This window comes from Loxodonta africana, chromosome 20 (assembly GCF_030014295.1).
Source record: "Loxodonta africana isolate mLoxAfr1 chromosome 20, mLoxAfr1.hap2, whole genome shotgun sequence".
NCBI classification, from domain to species: domain Eukaryota; kingdom Metazoa; phylum Chordata; class Mammalia; order Proboscidea; family Elephantidae; genus Loxodonta; species Loxodonta africana.
The window spans coordinates 61,501,452-61,513,630 of NC_087361.1; the positions used below are offsets into that span (position 1 = coordinate 61,501,452).

Genomic DNA, 12,179 nt, shown 5'->3' on the forward strand with positions numbered 1-12,179 from the left:
GGCAGTGCAGCAGTTAAGCGCTCAGCTGCTAATTGAAAGGTTGGCAGTTCGAACACACATAGCAATTCCACAGGAGAAAGACCTGGCAATCTGCTCCCTTAAAGATTACAGCCAAGGAAACCCTAGGGGCAGGGCTGGATTACTCAATAAGTAAGGTATAAAAGAAAGGTATGCACAGGCCTAATTCTGCCTCCCCAACAATCTGCAGGGCACAGTTTCACCTGTCCCCATGACGTCAGTGATGTGGTGAAACCCATGTGAAATTGCTCACCATGGATTAGCAAGTGAATACAATTCAGCGCATGCATACCTTGCTCAATGAAAGCTTCTGCCTACGGGGCAGCACTACCCTTATATGGAGTTGCTGTGAGTCAAAATCGACTCAACAGATTCTAACAACAATAACCCTTTCAAAAGAGAGGATCTAGGGGTAAGAGGTTAAGAAATGCCTCACATGATGTTTTCCTGTTAGGCATTAATAAGGCACATTAAATGTTAAGGCTCTGGGAAGTCCTGTAGTAAAGCAATTACTAACATTGCAGTGTGGCTCTAACATATTTCACCTGGAAACTTTTTTTTTGTTCTTTTGGCTCATTGTTGTTAGCTGCTGATGAGTCAGTCCCCCAATCATAGTGACCACATGCACAACAGAATGAAATGCTCCTGGCCCTGCATCATTCCCATGATAGGTTGGGGATCAGGCCATTGTGATCCATAGGGTTTTCATTGGCTGATTTTCCTCATGAAACCAAACCTGTTGCCATGGAGTCAATTCTGACTCATAGCGACCCTATGGGACAGAGTAGAACTGCCCCATAGGGTTTCCAAGGCTGTAAATCCTTAGGGAAGCAGACTGCCATATCTTTCTTCTTTGGAGCAGCTGGTGGGTTCGAACCACCAACCTTTCAGCTAGCAGTCAAGTGCTTAAACACCTCTTAAAACCCATGGAACACTTTGGAAAATCTGGACAGACTTGTTTCCCAGGCCACCAGTCAGAGCCTATTGAGCATAGACAGCATCTTGGGTTATGGGGTCTGGTCCATCATTGCTGGGGCACACTCCTGCCATGGAGAACTCTGGAGCGTCTCCCGACAGAGCACTGCTGGGCCTGGCAGTGCTACACAGACCTCATTGTCATGAGTCATGCTGCCACGCTGCCCACTCAACTCTAAAAGACTTGGCAAGTGTGTGGTCATGGCTGCCTCAGAGACAAAGCCTCCATGACAAGCTTTCTTCAAAAAAGCAACCAATATCAGTAAGCAGAGCCCTAGACCTCAGATCATCAAGCTGCCAGATCACATCACCTCTGTAAGAACTCCTTTGGCTGCATCCTTTGGAGATGGCTGTTTTTTCTCTGGTTCTCAAAGGAAGGCTCAGACATTTCTGTAGGTCAAGAAGCTCTTCCCTGGTTCACCTGCCCGCTGGTTGAGATAGTGATGTTCAGGTGGCACTGCCTGTGGCACACACGATGACAGAGGGCAGCACTAGGAAGACATTTTGGGAAAAGCAAGAGGTTTCAAAAGACCCAGACACCCATGTCTCCTCCTAAGGACAGCCCCAACCTGTGAGTGCCTGAACTGTCCGCCCCCCACCCCCCATCCATTACTGACAATGTGACCGCAACATCAGAATATGCTGCCTGGGTCAGGCCAGGGGCTCCACTCCACACAGTGAAGAATTCTGACTCACAGGACATTTGGTTGAAAAGCACAGTGCCCTCTATACCCTCAAGGAGGTACCACTTGTCAACTATGAATGTATATTAAGCCTTTGTCAACCTATTGGTATACTTTCTTGTACAATCTCTTGGGATAAGCTTTGTGTTGACTCCTCAGTATCTGAAGAAGTACTTCCTTTTCTTTTGTCTTAAAATACTTTATTTCAAGTCTCAAGTGTTCTTACCTTTAATATTGAATTGATTCATTAGCTGAAATCTGGTACTCATTCACTTATCTACTCTATAAATATTCACTGAGGACCCCCTAGGTACCAGGCACTTTCTAAGTGCCAGATATATGAACAAAACAGATAAACCCTGCTCTCTTAGAGCAGATAATAAATCAATTTTTAAAAAGTAAAACATACAATGTGGCATATGAAAGTACTGTGTAGGCCCTCAGGGAACTTTCAGAAGGAATAAGATAAGGGTGCCAATAACTGGCATCTTGTTCAGGGATTGTTCCTTGCAAGGAACAGAAACCCACTCAGAGTAAGTAGTTCAAATAAAAGGGGGGATTCTGTTAAGAATCAGATGTCCCACAAAAATAAATGGCAGGAAATAGAGCAATCAGCTCTAAAAGTCATATTCTCTTGTAAGTACATTCTAGGTTCTCATTCATTCTGTCTTACTCTATCCTTCCTGCCCTCCCTCATTCCTTCTTCCCTTTCTTCCCTCCTTCCCTTCCTAAGGAGGAGTGCGAGTAAGGAGGAGTGTGAGTAGGGATCTCTATTATAGACTGATGGAAGATGGAGAGTAATTAGGGTAGAAGAGCGGTATGAGCACAGAAAGGGCTGTTTGAGTTAGGAGGCAGGAGCAATTACTCAGAGCTCAGTGGAATCAGGGAACACTTTCTGGAGGAGGTGATATTTGAGCTGGACCTTGGTGTGAGGAGGATCTGGATGTCAGATGGAGGGCAGGGGCCATTCCCAGAACAAAGAGCAGCACACAGGAAGGAACAGAGGTGGAAGACTGTCCATGATCTGACTCAGAGCTCAGGATGAATGAGAAGGGTTCTTAGAAAAGGGTCCTGATGGTACTTATCATCATCCCTCCATCCCTGTGATGTCTTGAGTTGGGTTTCTCTGGCCCTCTCCAGAGAGCTCAGGATTCTTCAGAGTCCTGTGGCTTGGATCTGTGGACTAGAAGACAGCAGCAGATGGGGCACGGCTGAGCAGGGCCTAGGAGAAGCCAATACAAAATCACAGCTAGGAAGGAGAGGGATGGGGCAGGGAAGCACTCAAACTTTGGTGAGAGAAATCTCTGCTCAGTGGCATCGGAAGCCACTTATCATGACCCAAGCAATGGTGCTTGAAGATTTAACTAGGTGGCAAGACAGGTGGCAGAACCAACCCTCCCCTCCCCATACTAGTGACTAGAGTGTGAAGTCACCCAGAGACTGGAGCTTGACTGAGATGACAGGCTGGAGCCTCCAGTCTGCCCACACTTTGCTGATTAATCACTAGCATCAAGCAGTTAAATGTTTATTGGGTTCCTTTGTGCTTTGTTGTTGATAGCTGGCGTCGAGTCAGTCTCCAACTCATGCTCATGGTGACCCCATGCACAATGGAATGAAACGCTGCTCAGTCCTGAGCCATCCCCGTAGCCTGCTGTAGATGGAATCATGTAATCCACAGGGTTTTCACTGACTGATTTTTGGAAGTAGATCACTGGGCCTTTCTTCCTAGTCCATTTTAGTGTGGAAGCTCTGCTGAAACTTGTTCAGCATCATAGCAACATGCAAGCGACCACTGACAGATGAGTGGCGGGTGCACATGAGATGCATTAAAAAAAAAAAAAGTTGCCATTGACAGTCAATTCCAACTCATGGCAACCCCATGTATGCCAGAGTAGAACTGCTCCATAGGATTTTCTTTGCTGTAATCTTTATGGAAGCAGTCTTCTTCAGTGGAGTGGCTAGGTGGTTTTAAACCACCAATTTTTAGGTTAGCAGCTGATTGCAAACTAATTGCACCACCCAGGCTTCTGTTGGTTATATCTGAGAATCTAAATGAGTGGTGTCTTCAGAGAACACTGAAAATCCTCAGGGGAGGTTCTGGGGCTAGTCTATGATGGTGGAAAAGCTGTTGTTCCCCTCAAATATATAGGTAACAAAACACTTGCCATTTCCACAATTGTCACATGTACAGTTCAGTGACATTAATTATGTTCATCTTGTTGTTCAACCATCATCACTAAGTGTTCCACAGGCTTCTCATTTTCAATGATCTCCAGGTCTCTGGCCCCCAAACCAGGGATTCACATAAAAAAGACAAATATTGGAGGTCGCTTCCCACAAGTTCAGATATAGAATGAGTCAAAACATGTCCCAAGGTGTAACTTCCATGTGTGATATAGGTAGAAATAATCAGATGTTGGCCCAGGGGAAAGCCCTCTAATTTGTGGCTTATACTGTACTCAGAGACAGATTTCACAAAGATTGTCCATGTTCTGTACGAGCTATTGCCATTGCCAGTAAGTACCTATTGGCCATCTAATAAATCCAGGGGCTTTACAGCTTGGGTGCAAGTCCCTGCCTGGCCACATATCCATTATGTGACACTGAGCCACTCTGAACCCTGATTTCCTCTTCTTGAACATGGGATAACAGTATGTCTCAATTACCTTGTAGTACTGTTGTATGTAAAACATGAGCTAATATAAAGTGCCTTGTGAACTACAAAGCACTGTCCAAGTGTTTGTTATTATTGAGAGGACAAGCTCATGTGTAAGGTCATGGGCCTTTCTTTCACTGTAAGCTCCCCAAGGACAGAGAGGGCTTCCCTGTGAGACTTTTCATCCACACTCACTTAGGGTCCAGATCTGGGGTGGCAATGGCAGCCTTGACTGGGGGTCAAGGCCTGTTGCCCTTGAGTGTGGTTTACACTAGGGTGCTCAAACTTTCACTCATCAGAATCACCTGTGGAGCTTTGAAAATTACAGATTCCAGGGCTTCCCCTCTGGAGACTCAAATATACTCAGTTTGAAGGCGGGGTCAGAAAAATGATTTTTGTAAAGCTCCCCAGGTGATTCTGAACTTTATCCAGGGACAGGTTGAAGGAGGCCCCTCTTGGAGGCCAGGACTGTCTCTGGGGAAAATTCTGTGTGGAGTCTCTGGCTCATGGCATGTGGGGGATGGAGTGGATGGGGGCTTGTTTCTCTTGAAGGATGACAGGGAGAACCAACTCCTTGCTGTTGGAAAGCTGGGAAAGGGTGTTAAGAAAAGGACAGTGATTTCCATCACTGAGAAGAGCCTAGGAGGCCTGGCAGGCATGTGAACACATCGTGAGCCTCAGCTCCTCAGGGGGCCTTGGGGCTAGAAGGAGAGATGGTGATGAGGCAGAGGGGCTGAACTTTGTTGCTGGAGCCACTGCCCAAGGTTAACACATTTGTGTCCTTCTGTCTCACTCCAGATTGTGTTCCGGAAGATCAGTGATGTGAAACGGGAAGAGGAAGAGCGGATGAAACGGAAGAATGAGGCCCCCCTGATCTTGCCCCCAGACCACCCTGTCCGGCGACTCTTCCAGAGATTTCGACAGCAAAAAGAGGCCAGGCTAGCTGCAGAGAGAGGAGGCCGGGACCTTGATGACATGGATGTGGAGAAGGGAAACATACTCACAGAGCATGCTTCGGCCAACCACAACATTGTGAAGGCCAGTGTTGTCACTGTCCGGGAAAGCCCTGCCACACCCATCTCCCTCCAGCCAGCCTCCAGCTCTGGGGTGTCAGACCACGCCAAGCTGCTTGCACCAGGGTCAGAGTGTCCGGGCCCCAAGGGGGGAGGGGGCGACTGTGCCAAGCGCAAAGGTTGGGCCCGCTTCAAAGATGCTTCTGGGAAGGACGAGGACTGGAACAAGGTCTCCAAGGCTGAGTCAATGGAGACACTCCCTGAGAGGACAAAGGCGCCAGGGGAGGCCACGCTGAAGAAGACAGACTCCTGTGACAGCGGCATCACCAAGAGCGACTTGCGTCTGGACAACGTTGGCGAGGCCAGGAGTCCCCAGGACCGGAGCCCCATCTTGGCAGAGGTCAAGCATTCTTTCTACCCCATCCCCGAGCAGACGCTGCAGGCCACAGTCTTGGAGGTGAAACACGAACTGAAGGAGGACATCAAGGCCCTGAACACCAAAATGGCAAACATTGAGAAACAGCTCTCTGAGATACTCAGGATATTAACTTCGAGAAGGTCCTCTCAGTCTCCTCAGGAGTTGTTTGAAATATCAAGGCCCCAGTCCCCAGAGTCAGAGAGAGACATTTTTGGAGCGAGCTGAGAGGTCTGTTAAAAAAAAAAAGACTGAAACCTATAACCCTGCTCTAGACACCTCTCTACCATACACACACACACAAGACCAACCATTTTCCAAGTAGGCTTTTGTGGGCAGAAAATCAAAGTGGGACCAGTCACTGGGGCATGTTCTCTCTCTGAAAGAAGATATGGGGCGAGAGCATGCCACCACTCTGCAAGACAGCAACTGTATCTGAACTGTCTTTGCACATGTCTAAAGGGTATTTCCCTTCACCTTTTTTTTTTAAATTTTTTACTACCATGGCATTTATGAAAGATATAACCTATCAGAGAAGAGTGCCATTTTGAGGTGGTGGGAGAATACAGGGAAGCCCCTCATGTACATAGCATGCCAGGCACCTTTGCCAAGCCCCCTGACTGTGGTGGACACAGGGATTTCCCAGCACCCCGTCCTTGTACAGTCGCATCTGACATCACCATACATTTTCCTACAGTAGTCATTTGTAACAAGTTTGGGATGGGTGAGTTTGAAGGGCAGTGGAGGGCTGGGGCAGAGTTCTTTCAGCTCTTTGTCTCTAATGGTTACAGCCACAAAGCAGCTGAAGGTGCTGTGCGTGCCTCCCATAGACAAAGCTGGGAATCCTCAGGTGTCCTTGAGTCAAAAGAGGGAAGCCACATGCAAGAGATGGACAGGATCCCTCGAGATCAAGGGGTTCTCTGTTCTGTGCTCAGCCTCCAGCTCCTATGGGGTAGCTCCAAGGAGGACTCCAAGACCCCTGGTGAATCTCCAGCTGTGCTCCATGCCACTGGCCTCACCTCACAGGCCCTTCTGGCTTCGTCTCCTCCCCTCACCTCTTCCCCAGGGCTCCCGTGGCTTTCCTTAGGGTGTGGAGCATCGGCAGGAAGGGTCATGAGCCCAGACTTGCTTTATTAACAAAGACACAAACACAACCACAGAAAAAATGATTGTAGCCAGTGCTATATTTATATTATGATTCTCATTGGGATTGTTCTTCAGGAGCCTGTATTTTGTCCACAGCATGGGGTCATTAGAGGACACTTAGAAGCCATGCTCGTCCTTATTTTTAAGACAACCTTCTTATCTCCTGCTAAAGTCAGTAGGACTTCAAGAGAAACCGAGACAGGATTGAAGGACTTCAGGGGCTGGAAGAGAGTGAAGCCGTAGTCTTCACGCTGTTCCTGTGAGGTCATGGAGAACAAAGGTTGTGGAGCTGTGGTCCAGGGGGCTGGCCTGGGCTCAGAACAGTGGAGCTGCCTGTGGACCATCCAAGTCCCCATGCTCCCATGCTGGAGCACTTCATGGCCTCACAGTCACCCAGGGTCAGGTTGTTCCTGTGCTTGGGCGTCTCTCAGTGGTATCCAAGAAAAGAGAGGTCTCTGTCTTCCAGGCAGAGTGGAGCTAGCCTAGGTATGTGCCGTTTCGAGAGGTATCAGAAAACTAAGCCCTGGTAACTGGGGTTGAGGTTCCACTCTTTGTGAGACTGGGATTCAGAGTGCAGGTGTTCCCCAGCACTGGCTCTCCAGACCCAAGCCACTGTGATGGCACAGCTTGAAGGCTCTGGCCTGAGAGTGTCGGGCCCATTTACATGTGTCATGCTGGGGTAACCCTATCCCTAACACCTATGACTGCCATAATTTTGTGGAAGAGATTCTGAATCCTGGTGTTGGTTCTCCTCTGTACTGAAGGGGACCTCACAGTTCAGGACCTGTCCTGCCAAAGATGTTCAGTGTTTCTGAGCATCTCCTGTCCAGTCCCGCCCTACCTACCCCTTACCCTGCTCAGCGGCCACAAGCATGTCCCAGGCCGTGGTCCCCAGTTGTCTGGGAAGGGCAGGGCAGGGCTGTCTTCTCTTGGCGCAGATGTCTCCTGGGAGCAGGGCCCAGGGGTCAAGGGCAGGGTCCTTCCCAGAGGCCCCTACACATGTGCAAGTTCTCATGTGAGGTCTACAGGGGTGGCCCTAGCTTCCTGAGGCTCACAGTATTAGATTTAGCCTCAGCCAGCAGCATACAAAGAAGAGTTGTCATTTTTCAAGGCCAAATTGTAACTGTTTGTGACTTGATAAAACTGTGGGGCTTTCAACCAGCTCATCCTTAGGGCAGAGGCTATAACATATCTGGGAAGCCCATCTACCAGCTTCCCTGGAACTTCGGATTGCCTTTCCTTAATCATGCTCATTAACCTGCTTCTAAATTTTAGGAGCCACTACTTTTAAGACAGGACAGGGGTCCTTGTAACTCCCATATTCAGCTTCAGAAGTACCTGCCCCTGGTGACTTTTCAACTGCCTCCCACCTCTCTGGGGACTTGACGACAGGCTCCTGCCCAGCAACCCTGCAAGTCAGCGAGAAGAGGCCCTTCCCCAGCATTGCCTGAGGGGTGTGGGGTCTGGTAAGAAAAAACTCCTCATCTGGGTCTGAGGTGATGCTGGTAAGGCTTTGGAACACAGAATTGTTTGGGAGAAATAAAATTTTGTGAATGTACTACCAGATTGACTCCTAGGATTCCAAATGTGCTGACAACTGGAAGCCTGCCTGGCGTGGGCATATGCCCATGTCAGGGTCCTGTGGATGACTGACAGTACCATGTGTGGTTGTATAAGCTCCAATTTTTCTCCATTTAGGGATTTGAGGAATTTTTGCTATAACTGTTTTCTCTGAAAAACCACTTTTTAAATGAGCCAAATCTTTTTCCCTTTCATTTTTATGACATGCACCTGGCTGCAGGCTGCTTTGTGCTAACTACCTAGCCTTGCCAGGACAGAACCCTGAGCTCCCAAGCAAGGACCAGGAACTTCAGATACCACTGATCTGAACCTTCCAGGACAAACCACTGTCTTGTGGCTAAAGAGAGAGTTGTTATTGTTAGTTGCTGTCGTGTTGGTTTCAACTCATGGTCACCCCATATACAACTGAATGAAATGTTGACCAGTCCTGCACAATCTTTGTGATTGTTCATATGTTCAGGTCCATTGTTGTGGCCACTAGGGGCTCCTCTTTCAGCAGTATATTGGACAATATTCTGTTGTGATCCATAGGGTTTTCATATGCTAATTTTTAGAAGTAGATTGCCAGGGATTTCTTCCTAGTCTGTTTTAATCTAGAAGCTCCACTGAAACCTGTCCACCATGGGTGACCCTGCTGGTATTTGAAACACTAGTGACATAGCTTCTAGCATCATAGTAACACACAAGCCACCACAGTGTGATGGACAGATAGGTGGCAGAAGAGCGATTAGAGGAACAAAAGTCACTAGGTATTAGACTGAACATTTAGACTTTAGAAAAATCATGATAAGATATTTTCTCAAGATACTGCTTCCCCACCAGGGTATAATGTGCTGCACCATTGCCCAGTAATTGCTTGATGTAAACTCTTTACCTTGAATGTCATTCGTTGGGAAGCTCCAATTTCCATATCCTGACAGGCTGCTTTGAAATAGGGGGACCCTGCCCCTATTACTTGGGAGCTCTAGTGGTGCAGTGGTTAAGAGCTCGGCTGCTAATCAAAAGGTTGGCAGTTGAAACCAACCAACCACTCCTTGGAAACCCTATGGGGTAGTTCTATTCTGACCTATAGGGCCGGTATGAGTTGGAATCGACTCGACGGCAATGGGTTTGGTTTGCTTTTGGCTCCTATTACTTGACTACTTGTTGAATATGCTCTCCCTCCATGATGTGGTGGGTATAAGGGTGATGGTTGAGTCTATGTAATAAGATGGTAAACAAGATGGTGTGTGTGTTCTTGGTGGAGGGTGCCGACTCCAGCAATGTGGAGGGCTCCTCCATTGGGTATCATTACAAGCCAATGAAAGAAAATGGAGGCAGCCGTTTGGTTGAGAAGACCTGGTCTAGTGCACAGTTCTGCTATCTCCACCGTCACCCACCTACCTCCCTTATATTCGTACCTAGCTTGATTCTCTAAGACCATTCTTTATATTCTTGACCTCAACCTAAATCTATGTATGAAGAGTCAATAGCTATTAGTAGGGAACAAGTGACAAAAAAAAAAAAAAAACAAAAACTCTGATGCTACAATAAACATGGGCCTAAATGTTAAAAGCTGTGCCAATTTCAGCAGCCTTCCAACAGACTTTTGGAAATACATGTGTTGCTTTTATTTCTTGTCATCCAATTCCTGAGGCCTGTTTCACCCGCAGCCTCCTAGGTCCTATGCGCTATTGCTGGCCAAACATCAGGCCGTTTCCTGGACTCCTCTTTCAGAAGTGAGGATCGCTGGGCATGGGATAACAACAGACTTAGCCATACCACCCCATCCACCAAGCTCCCCTCCCAAATCCGTAGGTGGAAGGTGAAGGCATTGGGCCAACCGTCAAATTGTTTGTCCAAGCCTGTGTGGGGAGTAAGTGAACTCTAGAAATACCAGGTGTAGGACGATCCTCGTCTTCCCCTTGTTGCACTGACCAACATCTGTCTCACACACACTCTGGGGAAGTTTGGGAGCCCTGGTGGTGGAGATACAAGTTGCTGATGTGCATTTGATAGCATATTGTACAATGTTTTGCAATAAAGACATTTAGCCTTAAGACCCTTGAACTGAACTCCAACTGATGGAACTGCCAACACCACTTCCCCTCTCCTCCCTCCTCACAGTGTTGCACTCAGATCCCCAAGACAGCCTCTCCTCTGTCAGTAAATCATTCTTATTGCTCCACATACTGCCTTTGTGCTCGCTTCAATAAAGATGAACTTCACCAGCTCCTGTGCCAGCCAACTGGAGGAGACTTCACTGTCCTCTCAGCACCAATGGCAACCATCTGAGAAAGTGCCCATTTTCTCAGTGAAGGTGTTTTCATCCCCCACCGACCCCCAAGTTCAAAAGAATTAACGTGAAACTATCTGCAGCTTCAGTTATTTTCAGATGAAACTTCATTCTGTGCGAGCATATCAGACTCATTCTGGAACCTCTAGAACTGGGTTTGAATAGTCTGCCAGTGATGGACTTGGTGGGTGCTTTCCCTGCTCCACCATTAAACAGATCCATTAGTTGTTGAACGAAAAGTTCGCAGATCATGATTCAGGATATGAACTGCTTTACATTAACGACACAACACCCTGATGAATGTATTGTCTTACTATCCAGACGCCACACTCATGCATCAGCTGGTGACTGCTCACACCCCATATTTCGCCAAAACAGCAAGGACACTTCTGCTTGTGAGCAGTTTGTCATTCTGGGGCTTCTCCTTATATGAACACCCTCCCCATTGAGTCCTGCCAAATCATTTATTGGGTTTTCTTTTTCCTTTGCATCTGCCACTTTGTCCAAATGAGCATGGACAAACAGAAGTGCAAATGAGCTGATGCTATTTTTATGGTCAGCCGAGGCTGCTTGCCAGGAACTCCACTGTATGTTTGTGGCTTGGGAACGTTAAGAGGAACACACAAGCCCCTCCATTGATATTTCCTTCTCAACATTTTTAAAATAAGCACAAATGACATTTGTAAAAAAAAAAAAAAGTAATTTTATTTATTATGGTAATAAACTATTTTATACATGATACTTGCTTTTGCCTTTCCTTATCTAATTTTAAGGCATTGAATTGGGTATTGTGATATAAGATGTAAGAATAAGGACAGTATTTTCTATTCTAGGAGTTTGGGAAGCTCTAATTTGTTTTTTGCTTGTTTTTTATTGTGGTGAATATGTAGGTAACAAAACATTTGCCATTTCAACAATCGTCACATGTACAGTCAGTGGCATTATGTTCATCATGTTGTTCAACCATCACCTTTAACCCGGGTTTTCAATCATGGGAAGTTCTAATGTGAATAGCACTTATAACTGTGGTCTTTGTAGAACTTAAAAATTCTAGAGACACCAAGATTTTGTGTCAAAGTACCCTATAGTGACAGAATTGATGTGAAGGAGCTTTGTCATAGGATCCTGAAGTACAGCCGCACCTGCTGTACAGCTTTACAGAGACACCTTCAAAGTCTGGCATTGCTAGAAAATCATTGTATGACGTGTAATTGATTTCACATATATCTGAAGTTGACCTCCCATTAAGAAGTGAACTTTTACAATTTGCATGGAAATTTGTATAAAACATATTAATGCTTCCCTGCCAGTTAAAACATAGTATGAAAAATGTCACTGACTGCCTTGGTGTCAGCAATGTGACCTCTGATCTATGTTCATCGATGGTCTCATGAGCCATTCAGGTAGAGGACTGCTT

General features: G+C 46.8%; 1 protein-coding gene across 2 annotated transcripts in view; it reads left to right on the forward strand.

Annotated features, from left to right (window-relative positions):
* The window catches only part of KCNH1 (potassium voltage-gated channel subfamily H member 1), a 742,144-nt gene extending 736,156 nt beyond the window's left edge, over positions 1-5,988 (forward strand). For both annotated transcript variants that reach the window (XM_003410287.3, XM_003410286.4), the window contains exon 11: positions 5,131-5,988. In XM_003410287.3, the coding sequence (XP_003410335.2) occupies positions 5,131-5,988 (858 nt within the window). The remainder of the gene's footprint in view (positions 1-5,130) is intronic.
* Positions 5,989-12,179: the final 6,191 nt, after the last annotated feature.